Source organism: Aotus nancymaae, unplaced genomic scaffold (assembly GCF_030222135.1).
Source record: "Aotus nancymaae isolate 86718 unplaced genomic scaffold, 86718_ANA_hifiasm-v0.15.2.pri h1tg000029l, whole genome shotgun sequence".
NCBI lineage: Eukaryota > Metazoa > Chordata > Mammalia > Primates > Aotidae > Aotus > Aotus nancymaae.
This window is the reverse complement of record NW_026988442.1, coordinates 26,014,460-26,036,186: the sequence shown is the minus strand read 5'-3', so window position 1 is coordinate 26,036,186 and position 21,727 is coordinate 26,014,460. Positions and strand designations below refer to the sequence as shown.

The 21,727-nt window shown below is 46.1% G+C and overlaps 1 protein-coding gene across 16 annotated transcripts in view; it reads left to right on the top strand.

Annotated features, from left to right (window-relative positions):
• The first annotated feature begins 114 nt into the window (after window positions 1-114).
• Window positions 115-21,727, top strand: part of TP53RK (TP53 regulating kinase) — a 32,841-nt gene continuing 11,228 nt past the window's right edge. For 2 of the 16 annotated variants that reach the window (XR_010344555.1, XR_010344553.1), the window contains exons 1-3: window positions 115-599; window positions 2,510-3,056; window positions 17,692-17,788. Coding sequence is in view for 1 of the 16 variants with exons in the window: in XM_012467358.2 (XP_012322781.1) it covers window positions 317-599; window positions 2,510-2,988 (762 nt within the window). In the remaining 15 variants the exon portion in view is untranslated. Of the gene's footprint in view, window positions 600-2,509; window positions 5,296-9,760; window positions 10,674-17,691; window positions 17,789-20,163; window positions 20,269-21,727 lie in introns of those variants that run through there. The other 14 variants (XR_010344556.1, XR_001109778.3, XR_010344552.1 and 11 more) reach the window with 13 other exon arrangements.

Here is a 21,727-nt window from a genome sequence, read left to right as displayed (position 1 = left end):
GCCGGCTGCGAGAGTCACCGAAGATTTCCGGAGAGAGCCGAGGAGTGGGGAAGGGCCGCTTTCCGCTCGGTTGCCGAACGCTACGAAGATAACGGAAGAGGTGGAAGGCGGGGCCACAAGAGCCCTTCCTGCAGGGAACCCAAGGCTTCAGAAAGAGCCTAAAAGTTGGGAGGTGTAACCCCTCACGGGCCGGAAGTTTCCGGGGTAGACGCGTTCGGGTAGCCGAAAAAGTCCGAGGATTTCCGAAGCGAGCCGAAGCTTCGCGATCGTTTTCAGGGACAGCTGATCGGTTGGAGCTGTTTCGCGGACCACAGTCATGGCGGCACCCAGAGCTGCTGTGCCGGACGGTGGCGAGGAACCAGTGCCGGAGGCTGAGGCTCTGGCCGCGGCCCGGGAGCGGAGCAGCCGCTTCTTGAGCGGCCTGGAGCTGGTGAAGCAGGGTGCCGAGGCGCGCGTGTTCCGCGGCCGCTTCCAGGGCCGCGCGGCGGTGGTGAAGTACCGCTTCCCCAAGGGTTACCGGCATCCGGCGCTGGAGGCGCGGCTTGGCAGGCGGCGGACGGTGCAGGAGGCCCGGGCGCTCCTCCGATGCCGCCGCGCGGGTAAGGTGGGCCCGGATCCCGGGGTGGGTGGCCCCGAGGCTCTGGGGCTTGGACGGGTGAGGGACTCTCTTGCTCTCCGAGCCTCGATTTGCCCCAGTTTCTCCTTATGTGCCTTCTGCCTTGGCCTGCCTTTCGGAAATGTTATTCTTTCATCCCTTTCTTCATTAAGTCTTAAGAAACCACATGGCTTTGCAGGGTCAAGCGTTTCTCTTGGGCCGTTCTGCCTGGTTCAGATCTGGGCCCTGTCATTGCTCGACGTTGAACATGTTTAACTTCCCTGAGCCTTGGTTTCCCTATTTGACTCGTTTCAATTTTCGATCATTATCTGTTCACTTATTAGTCCTAAGAAACAGATGTAATTACAAATATTTGCCCTGGAGCCAGGCTCTTTGGGTTGATATACTAACTCTGCTGCTTCTTATGTAGCCTTTCAACAAGTTATTTAGCCTCTCAACCTCAGTTTTCTCACCTGTGAAATGGGAGACATAGTAGCAGTATCCATGTCATAGGGATGTTGTGACCATTAGAGAAGGTATATGTGCCACGTAATATGTTCGAATGTGTGCCTGGCACATAGTGCTCAATAAATGTTGGACTTCATTAAATTGCCTATTTATTTTTTCATTAAACATCATTGTACGCCAGCACCATAAACCTTGTCCTCAGATGAGAAATTGACACTCAAGAGAGAAGTAACTTGCCCAAGGTTACACAGCTACTAAGTGGCCGGTCCAGGCCCTCAGGTCCGTATGCCTCTGACTCAGAAGCACTGGCTTTTCACTTTTACACTTATTGCCTTTATTTCTTTTATCAGTATTTTTTAGACAGCGGTGGGCACCAGAACATAGTTAAGTCCTGGGAGATCTGGGGGAGGGGAGCCGAGAAATTCATTAGCCAACAAGCAGACACGTGCTGCCCTTGTAAAGACTTAAGATTTCATGAAGTTATTTGTGTGTTCGTATTTCTGTTTTCGGCCTCTTACGTTATGTTAAGCAGGGATTGTATTATAACTGCCTTGTTTATTGCTGTATCCCCATTGATTTTTCTCTAAGTTTCTAGAAAAGTATACTGAGCCTGGTTGACTTTTGGTAAAGATTCATTGAGTTTATTGGAGCTATTGTTCCTATGTTATAGCAGCAGAAACTGAAGCTTAGAGAAGTTAATGTAACTTTAAGATAAGACAACTAATAAGAAAAGGAGACGGGATTTGAACCCTGTCCTCTCTGAAGATGAACCTCGAAGTCAGCCCACTGCTTGGCCTCCTGTTTGTGACCTCATCAGTAGAACCTACCCTGACTGGGCTGTGCCTTGCTCTTTGTTTTTGTTTTTGGTTTTTGAGACAGTGTCTCGCTCTGTTACCAAGGCTGGAGTAGTGCAGTGGCGTGATCTTGGCTCACTGCAACTTCTACCCACTGGGTTCAAGCTATTCTCCTGCCTCAGCGTCCCAAGTAGCTGGTACTACGAGCTACTTGTATTTTTGTATTTTTAGTAGAGATGGGGTTTTACCATGTTGGCCAGGCTGGTCTCGAACTTCTGACCTCAAGTGATCTGCCTGCCTCAGCCTCCCAAAGTGCTGGGATTACAGGCATGAGCCACTGCACCTGGCCTTTGTTTTGTTTTTTTCAGGGAGAGAGTGTGATAAATGAAGTTCAGTGAGAAACAGTGGTGTGGAAGGGAGGAGGAAGCTTTTGCCTCCTCAGCTTAGCTGTGGGGTGGTCCCAGGCATAGTCCTGCAGTGGACATGAGCAGGGGAATATTCCAGATGAGTTAAGTTGTACCATTTCCTGCAGCATTCCTAAATCATCCTGAAATAGTAGATATAGTTGGAAAAACTGGCTTAATCTTTGAAAATTAAGTTTACCATTAAAAAAGAAACTCCAACCCAATAACCACTTGTGTCTTGATTTCAGGAATATCTGCCCCAGTTGTCTTTTTTGTGGACTATGCTTCCAACTGCTTATATATGGAAGAAATTGAAGGCTCGGTGACTGTTCGAGATTATATTCAGTCCACTATGGAGACTGAAAAAACTCCCCAGAGTCTCTCCAACTTAGCCAAGGCAATTGGGCAGGTTTTGGCTCGAATGCATGACGAAGACCTCATTCATGGTGATCTCACCACCTCCAACATGCTCCTGAAGCCCCCCCTGGAACAGCTGAACATTGTGCTGATAGACTTTGGGCTGAGTTTCATTTCAGCACTTCCAGAGGATAAGGGAGTAGACCTCTATGTCCTGGAGAAGGCCTTCCTCAGTACCCATCCCAACACTGAAACTGTGTTTGAAGCCTTTCTGAAGAGCTACTCCACCTCCTCCAAAAAGGCCAGGCCAGTGCTAAAAAAATTAGATGAAGTACGCCTGAGAGGGAGAAAGAGGTCTATGGTTGGGTAGAAGAATGTGTCTGACAACCACACACAGTGAAGCTGTTTTTTCAAAGTACATTTGAAGAAATGCTGCAAGTAAGAGAGTAGATCTAAGTAAAGGTGTTAAGATATTTTTAAGTGGTGTGTGATCGTGCCTGGTGTGTCATTATCATCTGCACTACTGGAGCTTTCTATGTATCTAAGACATGTTCTAGGCGGAATTGGGTATTTAAAGTAAATCTAGGACAGGCTTTCTCCCAGGTTGTGACTTGTACATCTCAGGTACATGGGTGTAGCATTGAACCACATGAGAACTTTATTCTCTTTTTAGTCCCTGTGAGACAAGTCTCAGTTGCTGATAGTATGTCTTTATCAGCCCCATAACCTAGTGTTTTTTTGTTGCACAGGATATATTTGTCTTGAAACCAGTTTAATGGGAATACAACTAAAATTTTTTAAAATGAAGTAGAATTACAGAATAGACAATATCAGCGTATTGTTTTATGAAACTTTCACATGTATATAGAGACAAGGATATGTACTGAGTTTTGATGTCAAATATTTCTCTTTCAGGGTCATGATCAAAAAATGAAAACTGCTTAACTCCAATTTCTCTCATAAAAGCAGACTTAAAACTTTCGGGCAACTGAGATTCATGTTAACATTGTTTTTATTTTTATTGCTCTGTATTTTTGTGGTTACCTTCTAAGTAAGATAAGGGATTGATATGAAATTCCTTTTAAGTTTATACAGGTAAGCAAACTGAGTTAATTTCTGTCACAGACAGTAAGTAGGTAGAGCCAAAATGGTAGAGTGACTTGTGAAGACGGAAGTTTGATGAAGTCTGGTCTAAGGCACAGGTAAACTGAGTGTGGATTTAGAAGTACTAGGAGCTAGCTTTTAACCTTGCCGAGCCTCAATTTCTTTCCCCAGAAGAAGCCATGTGTGGGTGGGGAGGAAAGGGAGGTATAAAATACCTTTCTTCCTTGTAAACTCCATTCAACAAACATATTTTGAGTGCTTTCTGTGTTCCTTGGCACCATATTGGGGATGGGGTACAGTGGTGAGCTCGAGAGACACAGCGCCTGTTCTTTTGTAAGAAAATTTATTTTTATAAAAAAATATAAAGTATACAGTATGATGTTTTGATACACATTATGAAATGATTACTACAGCTGAGCTAATTAACACCCATCACCTCACATAGTTACTGTCTTGTTTCTTAATATGGATATTTACAGCTGTGCATTTCCCTCTGCACACTGCTTTCATCACACGCTATCAGTTTTGGTATTTTGTGCTTTTGTTTTCATTCATCTCAATATATTTTCTAATTTCTCTTGTGATTTCTTCTTTGACTCCTTGATTGTTTAGAAATCTGTATTTCCACACACTTATGAATCCTCCAGTTTTTCTTTGGTTACTCATTCCTAGCTTCATTCCATTGCGTTCAGAGATGATACAGTCAGTGCCTGTTCACGTGAAGCAAACATTCTGTAATAGTAGGACCAGTACCATGTCTGTTTCATTCATCACAGTCAGCACGCCCCAAGTGCCCAACACGGAGTGGATGGCCAGGAATGAGGGAAAACTTCCCTTCCTGGGTAGTTGTGACTAGTAGAGAGGAAAACTGATATTGCCTGCTTACTGCGTGTCAGGCATTGGGCTAGGAATTTTTACACTGGATCTAAAATAACTCTTAAGTCAGGCATTGTCCCCATTTTATAATGGATAAACTGATCCCAAAAGGTGGGAACTAGTCCAAGACATAACAGGTAGCAAGAGGCACTTTTACCTGGCTCTGAATCTGTATTCTTTCCACTGACAAATGAGATACCGGATATGGTGCCTCTTTATAGTACTGTAATAAATATTGGCATCTAACTTTATTTTCTAGGAACTCCAAGGGCCACAGGAGCTGACAAGTTTTTCAATTGATATTCCCAACATGACCGAGATGGCTCATTCCTCAGTTTCCTCACATGTACTGTAAGGCTAGTACCTGCTTTGTGCTTTTGTGCATTAAGTCAACAAATCCCATGGTTTGGCTGTGTCCCCATCCAAATCTCATCTTGAATTATAGTTTCCGTAATTCCCACGTTGCAGGAGGGACCCAGTGGGGGGTAATTTGATTCTGGGGGCTGTTCTCATGATAGTGAGTGAGTTCTCACAGGAGCTGATGGTTTTATAAGGGGCTTTTCTCTTGTTAAGTACTTCTTCCTGCCGCCATATGAAGAAGGACGTTTTTGGCTCCCCTTTGGCCATGATTTTAAGTTTCCTGAGCATCCCCAGCCATGCTGAACTGTGAGTAATTAAATTTCTCCTTTATAAATTACCCAGCCTCGGGTATGACTTTATTAGCAGCGTGAGAATGGATGAATAAGTACTCACTATGTGCCAGGTACTGGAGATTAATAGAAGGGAACATAAGACAGTTTCAGACAGTGATGAGTGAAGATGTGAAGGAAAACCAGAAATGCAGGAGATGAAGGGAGCATATCCCAGGCAGGCTGTGGCGTATAAAGTTGGTGAAGAAGGACCATCCCCGACAGCAAGGCGGATGTGGCCGGCATCAGCGAGCAAGGAGGAGCAGAACCTGAGGTGGGAGAGGCAGAGCCAGATCCTGAAGGGCCCTGTAACAAGGTTGCATTGGTTGCTGGCTGAAAACCTAGAGGGCAAGAGTGGAAGCAGGAAACCTGGAAGTGAGAAGGCAACTAAAACCAGCTGGACCAGTGAAAACATTAGCCAGGGTAGAAGCCGTGGTGAGCATGCGCCAACTGCTGGGCACAGGACCAGGCAGCCACTGAGGCAGGAAGAGTGATGGAGGAGCAGCCTTGTCTGGGGTAACACCGGAGGTTCCTTGTTTCGTGGTCACAGAGGTCAAGGATGTGGACCCACAAAGAGTGAGGTTAAGAACAGAAATTTAATAGGTGAAAGAGAGAATAGCTCTCTGCTACAAGAGGGGTCCTGGAAACATGGGTTGCTGGATCTGCAGTGAAATGCAGGGGGTTTTATAGATGAGCTGGTGAGAAGGTGGTGTCTGATCTACAGAGGGTGTGAAAAACTGGTTGGACCAGGTGTGCCATTTGCATAGAGTATGAATCTCTGGGCATCCCCACCCCGATCTTTTATGCATGCGAGTTCTCTGAGCTGTGCCATGTTGCCCACTTCTTTATTACTGTACACTTGGTGAAAGAAAAGGGAAGTTGGAGCCTCCGTGTTGGACATTCCTGGCTCCCAGGTAGCCCTTTTCTGTTGGCACAGCTACCAGCATTCCCCTGTGCAAGCATCCAGCTTCCTTATCTATGTTTGCAGCTGGATTTTTCAGGCTGCTCTTTGTTAGAAAATGATTTCTGGGGCTGCTTTTTGTTAGAAGGGAAATTCTGCTGAGGATTCTTTTGCCCTCAGTATCTGCCTAAATAATTTCTTTCTGCCTCCTGTATCAGTGGTCAGTGGCAGTGGGGGTAGCCGCAGCTGTCAGAAAATAGTAATGATCTTTGCAAGTATCGAGAGGGAGAGCAGTAGATATTGGAGACTGGAGAAACTTTACAAATGCCCCCAGGAGAATTGTCCATCTGTGCACTTAGCCCACAGTGGGAAATAAAGGGTTAACAAATGCTCCTAGGTGAACAGTGGATTTCTTCCCTAGTTCAATCTTACAAATGGCTAAGGAGCCCTCAGCACTTTCAGATCCCTTGAGGTCCACGGGGGAGCTGCAGGTGCTTTGCAGAGCTGAGCCGACACATCAGCAGTTTTGTGTGAATCCCCACCTGAACCCAGCCAGATGAGGATTATAATCTCCATTTTACAGTGGAGGAAACACTCGGCAATGGGAAATAACCTGTCCTAGGGTATTAGTGACAGAGCTGGGATTCAGACCCATGCTTTTAACAGCAGCTGACTTTATTATAGAGTGACTATGTTCTTTGCATGTATTAACCCATTTTACAGAAGATGCAAATGAGACACAGAAATTAAGCCTTGCCCCAGGCCACTCAGTGAATGGCAGAGCCAGGGAAATGTGATATGACACTGAGATGCGACCAACACTTGACACAGGCCCACATTCCTGGAACATTTAAAAGTGGCTCCGGGCCCAGTCCATGGGGCCAAGAGAGGTAGTTCCAGAGCAGAGCTGCTTTAAAGCTGGCGTAGTAAGTGCTCCAAACAAGCTGTGTTATTGTTGGATGGGCTGAGCTGACCACGCTCACACCTCGTGCTACCTTAGGGGTTGGGAACACCTGCATTAGTGAAGGCATGCAGGGCATACTCTCTGATTTAACTGAGAGTCAACCGTATTCCTGGCCCTGCTTCCAATAAAACTTTATTTACAAATCAGACAGCCTGTGGGCCATAGTTTGCCAATTTGATTTTTAAAACCGTCCCATTAAGGTATTTGTCTTGATTATTGAGTTTTTTGGTGCCCGCTTAAATTTGTGCCTCACTTGCTCCACTCTAGTCCTAACCCATCTGTCACTGACTGCCAGAACCCCGATGGAGGAGCCCATGTTCTCACAAGGGTCTGCACCTGCTATGGTTTCAATGTGTCCTCCAAATTTCAGGTGTTGGAAACTTAATGTCCAATGTAGCAGTATGGCAAGTGGGGCCTTTAAGAGGTGACTGGATCCTGAGGGCCCTGCCCTCATGATGAATTAATCCACGTGTGGATTCATAGATTAATGGGTATTATGAAAACAGGACTGGCGGCTTTATAAGAGGAAGAGGGACCTGAGCTAGCATGCCCACCACCCTTGCCTTGTGATGCCATGTGCCGCCTCAGGTCTCCGTAGAGTCCCCGCCTTCAAGAAGGCTGTCACCAGATGTGCCCCCTTGACCTTGTACTCCTCCATAACAGTAAGGAATAAACTCCTTTTCTTTATAAATTACCCAGTTTAAAGTATTCTTTTAAGAGCAATAGAAAGCAAATGAATGCAGCCCTAACCTGTTGGGGAGCTAGGAGTCTCCCCTTGGGTCCTTAATTCTAGGCACTGCAATTTCAAAGGACTGTGCACTTTTCTGCCACCAGGGGTCATAAGTTACCATCATTCTCGGTGCCAACAGGTAAAGAAACCTCCCTTCTCTTTCTTCTCTTCCTCCTCCCTCCTTCCCCTCTTTCTTCCTCCCTTTCTTTTCTCCCCTTCTTCTTCCTCTACTTCCATCTTTTCTTCCCAAGTCCCTGCCTCCCTTCCTCCCCTCTCCCTCCCTCCCTTCCTTGAACGTGTTCATTTATTCATTCAACACCACCTTAGCTGAGCACCTATATGTAGCAGGCACTGTGCTAATTGTGCACCACGTAATGAGCGAGACGGACGTGAGGATGTCTATTTCCTTCCGGTCTTAATGTTTCATCCATTCTCTTCACTCACTCCTTTACTGGGTATTTAGTGAGCACATGGGCTGTGTCTGGCTCTTCTGAAAAAGCTGCAGGGATGATAAGGTCCAGCTGCGGCCTGGGAGCCCCTGGCCTCTGTCCTGGCCCCTTCATTCTTCCTCACTCAGCAGCCCAGGGAACCCTTTTAAAGCCAGAACACGCCACTTCTCTATTCACAAGTATGCTGGCTTCCCAGCCCATGTCTCCTTGTTTACCAGGTGCATGGCCTGGGATCCCTTCCTTGTACCTCTCTAAGCCTCAGTGTCCTCATCTGAAAAATGGGCTCACAATGGTGCTGCATGGTGGAGTTACTGTGAGTATTGTCACTGGTCAGGATCCCCAGGAAGCAGCCTCTGAGATGCAGCTGAGCTGCAGGGTGTTTATGCAGGCCGGCCCTCGGGATCAACTCCACAGCATGGAGGATGCAGGAGAGTGGGAGGGAGAAGTGGGGCTGAGACCCAGCAGCAGCTTCAGCCAATCCCGTGGGAGCTCTGCAGCTGGAATGGCTCTTCAGAGATGTCACAAGATGGCCTGAGATGGCCAGGACTTTGCAATCTCACATTGTGCAGTCATTGAGAGGTCACCCCTGCAAGGGACCGAGCTCAGGCAAGGCCACTCTGTCCACTGTGAGGCGATCCCTGGAGGGGCTGAACACAGAAGCTGACTGCAGACCACTCTCCCTGCCTCTGGGGCAATCAGTCCTTCCTTGAAGGGGTCTGGGTCGCACGTCGCACATCCACGTCCACCACAAGCATTCATATGAGGAGGTGCATGGACAACTTGGAGCACAGGGCATGGGACATGGTGACAGTGAGCAATGTTGTTATGATGTGATTTAGGTGGCTACTGTTCTTAAAGAACAACCAACAGGTGATTGTAATACAGCTTCATGTATTCCTCTTATAAGCTAAGGGTTCAAGATGCACTTTCCCACATCGCCAGGCTGCCATTCCAAAGCTTCTGAATCAAAGGTCTGAGACTGGCCTGAGAATCTGCATTTCTAACAAGCTCCCAGGTGATGCTGAGGCTGCTGTTCTGAGTACTCCTACCTGAAGGAAAATCAAAGTATGTTATCAGAAAAATAGGAAATGGATGCTGAGAGGGCAAGAAACAACATATCCACCTGCCATACCCATTTTACAGATGGGGGAGTAGAGGCTCAGAGGTGCTAAGCAACTTTTCCAGAGTCATCAGCCTGGAAATAGTAGAGATTGTGCCAGGCATTATTGCCTACCAAAGGTCACCCTCCTTTTTTTCTTTTTTTTTTTTTTGAGACAGAATCTCGCTCTGTCACCCAGGCTAGAGTACAGTGGTGTTAGCTCACTGCAATGTCTACCTCCCAGGTTCAAGCGATTCTCCTGCCTCAACCTTCCAAGTAGCTGGGATTACAGGTGCATGCCACCATGCCTGGCTAATTTTTGTAATTTTTAGTGGAGACAGGGTTTCACCATGTTGGACAGGCTGGTCTCGAACTCCTGACCTCAAGTGATCCACCCACCTTGGCTTCCCAAAGTGCTGGGATTACAGGCATGAGCCATGGCGCCCGGCCTACCCTCCTTATTCCTTTTGGACAGAACCCCACTTAGTCTAGATATTAGTTAGGTGAAGACAGCTTCATCTCAGGAAAGGTCAGATTGGTCCCTGATTAGAAATGGACGTGTGTATTAGGCTGTTTGCATTGCTATAAAGAAACACCTAAGGCTGGGTAAATTACAGAGAAAAGAGGTTTAATTGGCTCATAGTTCTGCAGGCTGTCCAAGCATGGCTCCAGCATCTGCTTCTGATGAGGGCCTCAGGAAGCTTCCAATCAAGGCGGAAGCAAAGGGGGAGCAGACAGTGTCACATGGCAAGAGCAGGAACGAGAGAGAGAAGGGGAAGAGCCGGGTTCCTTTAAACAATCAGCTCTCTTATGAACTAACAGAGCCAGAGCTCACTCAGAGGTTACCACAGAGAGGGCACCAAGCCATTCACGAGGGATCTGCCCCCGTGATCCAGTACCTCCCACCAGCCCCACCTCCTCCACTGGAGGTCACATTTCAACCTGAGATTTGAAGAGGACAAACTTCCAAACCATATCAGCATGTGATCCTTTTCTGACCAATAAGATACGAGAGCAAATTTATGAAGATTGCTTCTGCGGAAGATTTTGCTTCTCCTAGAAGGTGAGGAGGTGTAAGAACTCTCTCCCTGCCCTGACACCAGCACATTGCCATCAACAATTTCTGCTTTTCATTGCAATGGCGATAACTGGAGGTTCAGCAGCCATCTGGAGACCGTGAGGCCACCCCTGACAGTGAAGAGTCAGTGAGAGGAAGACGATGAGATAGAAGAATGGGCAGAGTGTGAGTCTTCCCTTCGTGACCTCAGACCTTGCTTTCTGTACTTACTACATGCACAGGCAAATATCTCCAACGCTGAAGCCACTGCAAATCAGGTTTTCCATCACTTGAAGCCAAAAGTATTCCTAACCAACATAGATAGTGATCTCAGGTCCCCAAAACCATACTTGTTCATAGCATCTTGCTGCCTTTCATGGTCAGGTTGGGGCCTCTCTATCTAGATCAAAGTCAAGGAGATGGACCGACTCCAGCCCCTTCTTGCCAAGGCCTGGGAGGTGGGAACCCCACACTGAGTCCCAGCCTACTCAAGTCCTGGCCAAAGTCTGCCACCAATTCGCTCTGTGAGTTTGGGGAAAATTCTAGACTTCCCTGCACCTCAGTTTCTCCACCTGTAAAGTAGAGGATTTGATCTAGATCCAGTGAGTTGCTATAACTGTAGGCAGTTTAGTTGGGTCCACAAAATGTTTGCTTTTTAGTTGCCGATGTTAAACAATTGGGATGGTTTCTTATGCAAAAATCCAGACATCTGGCTTCTCTGGAAGCATCATCAGGAGATCTGGCCACATGGGCCCTGTTCTAACTTCTCTTTTTAGAGGGGGCTGTGCTTTCCAGTTCACTCCGGTCTCCACTGCCCCCATTGCTCCTTGGCTCTGAGTCACTGTTTATCACACGCTAGTCCCATTGCTCTTCTTATAGAGGTAAGAGGAGAGTGAGATATGTCTTACTCCTCCTGTTACTTTTTCCTGAGAGCATTAGAATTTGCAGCCTATAGATAAGACAGCCTGTACCTTCCCCAGGGGTCTTACAGGCATCTCAAAACTCAACATGTCCCAAAACAAACCCCTAGTTTCACCTTTGGTCTCTGCCCCCACCACAAACTTTCGTCTTAGTAAATGGCAGCCCCAGGAATCCAGAGATTCACCCCAAACCTGCAGGCTCTCTTCAACTCCCATCTTTCACCAGCTCCCCTTGCCCTCATTCAATCCAGCAGCAGATCCTGCCAGTCACTTTCAAAATATAATTAAAAAGTGGGGAGAGTGGCTGCCCTTGGAGGAGGGGCAGTGATTTGGAGGGGGCTTCTGGGGACTTCTGGGGGGATGGACAAGTTCTAATTCTTGAGTTTGATGCTGGTTATGTGGGTGGATTGGGTTTGTAAATAACTTCATCAAACTGCAGACGTGTTTATATGTGTGCTTTTCAGTATTTATGTTGCACTTCAATAAAAAGCTGATAAGGCTGGGCGTGGTGGTTCACACCTGTAATCCCAGCACTTTGGGAGGCCGAGGTGGGCGGATCACCTGAGGTCAGGAGTTTGAGACCAGACTAGCCAACATGGTGAAACCCTGTTTCTACTAAAAACACAAAAATTAGCTGGATATGGTGGTGGGTACCTGTAATCCCGGCTACTCAGGAGGCTGAGGCAAGAGAATCGCTTGAACCCAGTAGGCAGAGGTTGCAGTGAGCCAAGATCGTGCCACTGCACTCCAGCCTGGGTGACAGAGCGAGACTGTAAAAAAAAAAAAATGCTGATGAATTTGGACCTGCAATCTGTTCCTCTCCTGGCCACCCTGGCATAGGCCATGTGACCATGTGATCTTTTCCCTGAACCCCTGCAGTTGCCCCTCATGGTTCTCCCCACTTCTGCCCTCATCCCCACTGTTTCCACACAGCCCGGGAACTCTATTAAATCTCAGTTCAGATCTGCTGGGCAAGGTGGTGCGTGCCTGTAGTGCCAGCAACTGGGGAGGCTGAGGCGGGAAGGATCACTTGAGCCCAGGAGTTCAAGGCTGCAGTGAGCTGTGAGTGAGCCACTGCACTCCAGCCTGGATGACACAGTGAGGGCCTGTCTCTAAAAACAAACAAAACTAAACTAAAAAATAATAAATTTAAAAAATTTTTTTAAAAAAGGAAAAACCACTCTTGGGGTCCCCACCTCACCCAGGGGGAGAAGATCAGTAGCTCAACCTCCCGCCACCTCCCCCAGCACTCCTGGTTCTGACCCCCGTGCTGTTCTTCTCCCCCATTCCCCTGGGTAAGCCACACTGGGCTCCTTGCTGTCCTTCCAACATGCCAGCCTCGGCACATCTCAGGCATTCGTAGCTGCTGTTCCCTTTCCCTGAAACACTGTTCCCACTGATCATCACATGGCTGCCTCCTCATTTCCTTCAAGTCTCTACCAAATGCCACTTTATCTGGGCACCCTCACCCCAGCCCCATCGGCTGCCCAGCTTCATTCCTCTCCAGCACATCATGGCCCCCGACAGCCTCTGTATTCACTTGTTCATTCGTTTGCTGTCTGTGGCCCCCTCTAGAACCTGGGATCTGGGCAGGGAGCTCTGTTTGGTTCACTGCTCTAGCACTAGTTTGTACCGTGGTGCCTGGGATTTAGTAGGTGCTCCTTAGATATTTTGAATTGAATTGAATTCTCTCTTCCAAACCTAGCCTGCTTGTTGAAAAGAAAATCAAGGATCCATGTGAGCCTTCCTCTGATTCCTCCCACTGTCCCAAACACACACACGTAAGCACGTGCACACACACACACACACACACGCACGCACGCCCCACCTACCCACTGTCTTCCCTGCTGGAGGCAAAACAGAGTATGTTTCTGGCCTGAGGTTTGGAACAAAAAACAGAACACTAGGTGTCTGCTGCCGATCAAAGGCCTCTTCATGTTTGTCAACCTTGACCCTCTGTCCAGGATGGAGGAGGCCTGAGGATGACCCAGAACTGGGGGTTAGTCATAGCTCCACGCCAGGAGGACCCAGGCCTGCCCCCTTTCCCATAGTGAGGAAAGGCCCCACAAGGTCAAACTGCTTGACTTCCCCTCCAGGAGGAAGAAGCGGGGTCTAATCCCCACTCCAGTCTGAGGGCTCTCTCCTGGGACCTGAATCAAAGCCAATATTGTTCTTGGAGCTGCAGAGACCTCAAACCAAATGTCACACTGAGAAATGTTGACAGGGTTCGGGGGTCAGGGTGCGGAGGTGGAGGGGAGGGGAACTGAAAGTCCCTTCTGTGGAGGGAAGAATGAAATTTGGTGCCAAGATTCCCCTCGTACTCTCTCCTACTGCCTACCTTATTTTTCTTCATAGCACTAAGTTCCACGTGACACGCTGGGTATTTCACACATGCATCTTATCAGAGCTACTAAAATGAAAGCTCTGTGAGAGCAAAACCAGTGTCTGCTTTGATGACTGTTGCATCCCCAGCACCCAGAATGATGCCTGGTACACAATAGGTGCTCAATTAATCCCTGTGGAATGAACAATAGTCATGATTTTGACCGATGTTCCTAACAATAAAACCCAGTAATATAGAGCGTGTTTCATCCTTCGATATTTATTGCTCCTCTCCATGTTCCAGGCACTGGGAGTGTGGCGGGGGGCGATTGACACTCCCTTGTTCCCCTGGAGTTTAATCTAGTAGTAAACACTTTCAGACAACAAATCATGCTATGAAGGAATAACTCAGGGGGATTTTGTACAGGGTGAGTGATGTGGACTTGAAGAAGGCTGCGTTTCATTAGATTAGGAGGTCGGGGGTGGGAAACCCTCTGAGGAGGTGACATTTGAGTTGAGGACTGAGTGAGGTGAAGGAACCAGTCACTGTGATGGTGGCGGGAGCTTGGGGAGGATGCATAGGGAGATCCAGGCAGACTGAACATTTTTAAAAGCAGAGAACTTGGATTTATGCTCAAGAAGCAGAAAGAAGGCTGCAAAGAGGACAGCCCCTAGCAATGAAGGAGAGGGAGGGAGGGTTGAAGGACCAGGCAGGACCTGATTATTCCTGTAAATGTCTAGCACTGTGCTTTGCACACAGCAAGCTACCATAACCTGGCTGATGACCATAGTTAATGTATTTATTCATACCTCACATAGCTTGTTATTTCCCAATTAGAAATCATACTTCCCTGTAACTAGGGGTTGATCGGTACCTAGTTCTGTGCTAAACGACTAAACAGGAAAAGCAGTTAGAATGGTGCTTGGCTTTTCATTCTTTGAGCCTTATCATGAACCTATGAAGTAGTTGTTTTCATTATCTACATTTTCCCCAAGGCCATGGAGACTCAGAGCTGTGTTATGAGCCCACCAGGTGCACAGTTTCAGTGTTAAACATCTGCTGCTTGACAAACTGCACCCCAAACTTAAACAATAATCATGCAATAATACATCATGATTTTGTAGGGCAAGAATTAGAGTGGGGCTCAGCTGGGTGATTCTTCTGTTCTCTGTGGCATCAAGGAATGTCACTCGGGGTCACTCAGCCATCAGATGAGCTCATCTAGAGTGCCTAAGACAGCCTTACTCATGTGTCTTGTGCTTTGATGGGGCTGGCTGGAAGTCTGGGCTCAGCTGTCAACCAGAGCAGATACTCATGGCCTCTTCAGCAAGGCAGCCTCAGGGCAGTAGTCCAGGTCTCCAAGGATGAGTGTTCTAGAAATCAGGCAGAAGCTGCATGGCCTTATTCATGTCCTGGAAGCCATATCGGGTCACTTCCACAGTAAGTTGTTGGTCAAAGCAGTCAGAAGCTCACCTACGTTCATCAGGAAGGGGCATAGACCCTGCCTCCCAGTGGAAAGGATGTCACAAAATTTGTGGCTATGTTTTATAACCACATATGCACGGGCATTTGAATTTCTTACCCCACTAGATGGGGAGTCACATGAAGGAGGGATGCTGCCTGCCTCATTTCATGTTGGATCCCCAGTATCCAGCACAGTGCCTGTTGAATTTAGTAGATTTTTGCTGAATGAATAAATGAATAGGTGATTCCAAAATCCATACTCCTGTGGCTATGGGTTCAGCAGAGCTTGGTTATGAATGACTACTGCTCCAGGCAGCACCAGGAACACCAGGAATGCTGGTAGCCCAGCCTTCTAGTGGGAGATCAGCAAATGTTGGACTTTGCACATCAATTCAATTCAACCCAACTCATATTTATTTCCCACCCATGTGCCAGGCAGTGGAGAGACAGCTGTGTCTGAGCAGGCATGGCCTCTGCCTACAGGAAGCTCAAAGCCACGCTTTCTTTCTCTTCACATGAGTTGGCTTGAAGTCTGGTGGAAGGACCCCTGGATTGGGTACTGGCCATAATTCAGACCCTGACTCTCTGGGTGGTATTGGAACAGACACTGTGACCCTCTGTTTGTTGACCTGTTAAGTTGGACAGGTGTATCAGATTGGATGACTATGAAAAAGCTCCTCCAGCTAGTGGGAGTCATAGACAGGTATGGCTCAGATTCCCCTTCAAACTGGGACTCTCTGCCCAGCCATTATTAGCTCCTTTGGAAACTGCCTCAGTTGTCAAGTTAAAGTCATACTCTTCTCAGGGAAGCCCTCAGCCCATAGGCTGGTTGAGCAAGATGAGGGTACAAGTATCTACCCACCTGGAGCAAGACTCCTCCAATGGGTGAGCTTTGCCCGGGGCTCTCCATTGTGCTGGCAGAGACTTTGTTGTGACTGAATGCTGCCTGGTGGCTCCCTTTGCCCAATCCTGCTTCTCCCTGTTCCTTTTCCTTTTCACAGGTGTTATTCCCAATACATCTTAGGCACGCCTAACCCCCTGTTTCCTAGAGAACCCACACTGTGATATGGTTCTACATCTGAACTCTGTCTTATTCACCCTTTTTTTTTTTTTAAGTGAGTAGTATGGACATATAGTATAACATTCAAAGAGTTGAAAAACACTGTGTTGTAGGTTGGGTTTTCCAGGATTTGGAGACTAGTATGTAGGAAATTTATTAGGGCATGCCTTTGGGATCCACACCTGTGTAAGGGGAGGGAGGGAAACAAAGGTAGAGTGAAGGGAAATGTTGAGCTGAAATGCAGCCTTGACAGAGCTCTTGGGCGATTGCATGAGTTCTCTAAAGGGGGATGGCCCCTCAAAGTTGTCTCAAGTTGGGGTGAGGAGGCTGGGCACTTGTATTCCTGTTTCAATCAGTAACTGGATGCCAGCCATTCTGGGAAAGACACATGACCTTGGCTAAAGTGGCACTGTTTGCTGAGGCAATCATCAAATGGGCTCATAGCTGTGGCTTGACTGCTGGAAGCATTCCCAGCAGATGGAGTTTTTTATTCCTAAAGGGACGTTGGGCAGTGCATTCCAACACTCATAACAGAGTATGATGTGCAAATAAGTCTTCTGCTTGCTCATGTCCCCAACATAACAACTTCAGTCACACCTAACTGAAAACAGACACATAAGGCTCAACATATTAGGTTTTCTACTGCCTTGTAAACAAAGTACAGAGGTGGTTCCATGAATTCATGAAGGATCCCAACTCCCATCTTTCTGCTTTTCTATCCTTATGTGTACCTTTCATTCTTAAGGTCAGTTTGTGCTTATTTCTCTGTCAAATCACCTCACAACTTACAACAACATTAATTTTGTTATTTCTCATAATTCCATGATTGACCGGGCTCAGTTGAGTGGTTCTTCTGCTCCACATGCTGCAGCTGAGATCACTTAGGGGGATACATTTAGTGGGAGCTCTGCTGTGGCTGAAACATCTCAAATAGCTTCCTGTCTTTCAGGGCTCCTCTCTATAGAGTCATTAATCATTTAGTAGTCTAGTCCATGCTTCTTTATGGTGTGACATTGGCTGCCAAGAGGGAGTGATTAAAGAAGACAAGCCTTAATGTGCAAATGGTTATTAAGCCTTTTTTTGCATGACATTTGCTGATATTTCACTGGCCAAAGCAAGTTACATGGCCAAGCCCAGAGTCACTGTGGGAGGGAACTACACAGGGGTGTGAATACCAGGAGGCATGGGTCTGTGGAGGGCACCAGTATAACACATGCCTTACACTTCCTGATTTACAATGCTGCTGGAGCTCAAGCCATGAGTCAGGAAGAAAGAAGGGAGAGGAAATAATAAAGGGTTTGCTCCTTTAAAGACACAGTCTTAAATGTCCCACATAACAACTTCTATTAACTTCTCATTGGCCAGATCTTAATTACATAGATACCCCAACTGTAGGGAAGCCTGAGGATTGTTTTTAAAGCTAGCCATGTATTCCAGGGAAGTGGCACCAAGGACCAAGGGAAGCTGCATATGGGTGGTCCCTGCTACACCAGCGTCCCAAGCCTCCTAGTGCACCTTCTAGGAGACAAGCAAGGTAACCAATTTCTTATTTATCCTTCTGCATTGTTAATAATGCATGTAATTTTTTTTTTTACACACTGGCCAGCATAAAGTTTTTTTTATGTATTTCTATATAGATACTTCTTAACTTACAATGGGGTTACCCCTCAATAAACCCATTGTAAGTTGAAAATATCCTAAGTTAAAAATGTAGTTAATACTCCCAATAAATCCATTGTAAAGTTGAAAAATTCTAAATCTAACCATCAAAAATCAGGAAGCATCTGTATAGCGTTCTTAGCACAGTGCTTGAAAAACAATTTCATAAATTGTAGGTGTCGTTCCTCAAAAAATGGTATTTATTATTATATAAATAGTAGTACGATGAAATTATGAGTGCCTTGAGTCACATTCTCTAGTTTGTCTTGGATGCCAGTGGTCAGACCCACCCAGCTCATGTGGTCTCTTGCCAACAGCTCCCATCAACCTGGGGTTTTTCTAACTGCTCTAAGGTGGGCATGATGGCAGGGGGAACAGTCTAGTTGAGGGTTAGCAACAAAAACTTTGGAGTCAGAAGACCCATCTCTGAGTTTCAGTCTCTTCCTCTGTAATGAAGGTAACCACACCCATCTGGAAGGGTGGTTGTGAAAATAAAATAAGAAAAGCTGAAGAAGCATTGCGCATGGTGTCTGGTGCATAGTAGGTGCTCAATAAATGGTATGGGATGCCTCTTGACCTGTCTCTCTGACAATCTTTAAAAGGAAGTTAAGTGGGTGGGGGGGGTCAGGGGTCGGGGGTGGAACACAAGATTTCTCCTTTAGCTGAAGTGTGTCTCTGGATTTTAGGCCATGTGTTATATTTCTTCACTCAATACACGTAATAACCTCCTGATCTTCTGATAATGCCAACAAGAAAAAAATCTCAGTATTTGTGTGAGAATATGGGAATAGCAGTGTGTATCATTGGAATTTCAGTTCTGTCATGTACTAGCTGTGTGACCTGTGACAAATGTCTTAATCCCTCTCAGTCTCAGTTTCGTCATCTGTCCAATGGACATAACTAGTAAGGAATGAAAATTGATGTTGGTCAAGCCATCCATTAACTGTGGAAGTTCTTTAAGAATTCCCTTCCACAGTCTACTCAACAGTATATCTCAACAGTAGGCTTAAAATATTCAGTAAAACATGCTGTAAACAGATGTACTGTCATCTAGACTTTGTTGCTCCATTTATAGAGCACAAGCAGCATAGATTTAGCATAATTCTTATGGGCCTTAAGATTTTCAGAACGGTAAATGAGCATAGTTTCAACTTAGAGTTAACAGCTGCATTAGGCCCTAACCAGAGAGTCAACTTGTCCTTTGAAGCTTTGAAGCCAGGCATTGACTTCTCCCTGGCTATGAAAGTCCTCAATGGCGTCTTCTTCCAATAGAAGAGTATTTCATCTATGTTGAAAATCTATTGTTTAGTGTAGCCACCTTCCTCAGTGACCTTAGCTTCATCTTCTGATTAACTTGGTGCAGCTTCTACATCATCACTTACTGCTTCACTTTGCACTTTTATGTTACGCAGATGGCTTCTTTCCTTAAACCTCGTGAACTCTGCTAACTTCAAACTTTCTTCTGCAGCTTCCTCACCTCTCTCAGTCTTCAAAGAATTAACGGGAGTTAGGGTCTTGCTCTGGATTAGGCTTTGGCTTGGGAATGTTGTGGCCGGTTTGATCTTCTATGTTAGACTACTAAAACTTTCTACATATCACCATAAGGCTGTTTTGCTTTCTTATTATCCATGTGTTCACTGGAGTAGCACTTTTAATTTCCTTCCAGAGCTGTTCCTTTACACTCACAAGTTGGCTAACTGGCACAAGAGGCCTAGTTTTTGGCCTTGTGTTGGCTTTCGACATGCCTTTCTCATTAAGTGTAATCATTTCTAGCTTCTGATTTAAAGTGAAAGATGTATGACTCTTTCTTTGACTTGAACACTTTGAGGCCACTGAAGGATTCCTAGTTGGACTAATTTCAGTAGTATTGTATCTCAGGGAATAGGGAAGCCTGAGGAGAGGCAGAGAGATTGGAGAACAGCCAGTCGTTGGAGCACTCAGAACACATACAACATTTATCCACTAAGTTTGCCATCTTATGTGGGCACAGTTCATGGCACCTCAAAACAATTACAATAGTAACATCAGAGATCACTGATCACAGATCACCATAATAGATATAATAATAATAAAAAAGTTTGAAATTGTGCAAGAATTTCCAAAACATGACCTAGAAACATAAAGTGAGCATACGCCATTGGAAAAATGATGCCAAGAGAATTGCTCACTGCAGGGTTGCCAGAAAAATGCAGTATCTGTAAAGCACAATGAGACAAGCTATGCCTGTACACATTATAGTTCTCATTTCAGATGAGGAAACAGTCTGAGTGAAGCCTCCTGCCCAGCAGCGAGCAAGTGGCCCAGCCAGAATGTGAATGTAGCTTTGTCTGATGCAGGCATGACAGACTCACACAGGTAATACAAATGGATTTTATAAGGATAGAATGAGTTAAGGCAGGTAAAGTACTGAAAGCGGAACCAGGCAAATAGTTAGTGTGGTATATGTGCTTGCTAATATTAATATTATGATGATGACAACATTTGAACCACCAGATTGAAACCTCTGCTCTAACACCAAATTTTGTACTCTTAATCTCTTAGCTGGTTCTGGAACAGGGAATTCAACCCAGGGCCGCCGGGAAAATATGCCCTGGTCCCAGCTGCCTCCACTCAGCCTTTGGGGTATGGACCAGAGTTCCTTGGATGCCAATGAGTCTCTCTCGAAGTAGCTTTTCCAGTTTGGAGTACCCCATCCTCCCACGCCTGGACCTTGAAGGTCCAAAGTGCTCCCTGGAGGGCCTTGTCCCTCATACACTGTTGTCTGGAGCCTTTGATGAAGCCGGTTATTGGACTGGCTCAGGATCAAGTCCCAACCTGAAAGGTCATGGAAGACAGTTTCATCATAGCTTGGAATGGGTCCATTGGGAAATAACTGGCCCTCAGGGTTTATAGGAAAGGCATCAGCATGATCTGGATGGGAGGTGAGTGACCCCTTCCTGGGTCTTTCTCTTGCTATCTCTTGGCCTCCTAAATTTCAGATTTTGGCATCAAATTTTTGGAATTTTGCCATTGCCATGTACTCACTGCACTCTGAGTTACTTGGCTTTTTTCTTTGAGTTGCTTTACATTGTAAACTTAAATAGATTTAAGTTAAAAGGAGAGCTTTTTAGAAAAAGTCGTAGGCTTTAATAAAAAACAAAAATCACAGCCAGGTGTGGTGGCTTATGCCTGTAATCCCAACACTTTGAGAGGCCAAGGCAGGAGGATCACTTGAGCCCAGGAGTTTGGGACCAGACTGGGCAACATAGCAGGACCGTATCTCTACAAAAAATTTAGAAAATTAGCCAGGCATGGTGGTGTGTGCCTGTAGTTCCAGCTACTCAGGATGCTGAAGTGGGAGGATTACTTAAGCCAGAGAAGTCAAGGCTGCAGTGAGCTGTGATCACGCAACTGCACTCCAGCCTGGGTAACAGAGTGAGGACCTGTCTCAAAGCAACAACAACCACCACCACCACAACAAAAAAACAACAAAGCCAAAACCAAAAGAAAAATCACTCTCCTTAAGAAGTCAAAAGTTATTATAAGAATAAATAAAATAATATTGTCTGGTTCAGAAAGAGGCCAGTGTTTCTGACTCCAAACCCCTTCTCTGTCTGTTACAAAGGAAGGTTTATAGGTGATGAGGTCTTTTTTTTTTTTGAGATAGAGTTTTGCTCTTCTTGTCTAAACTGGAGTGCAATGGTGCTCCCAGGTTCAAATGATTCTCCTGCCTCAGCCTCTCAAGTAGCTGGGATTACAAGCGCATGACACCACACCTGGCTTTTTTTTTTTTTTTTTTTAGGTATTTTTAGTAGAAATGGGTTTTCACCATGTT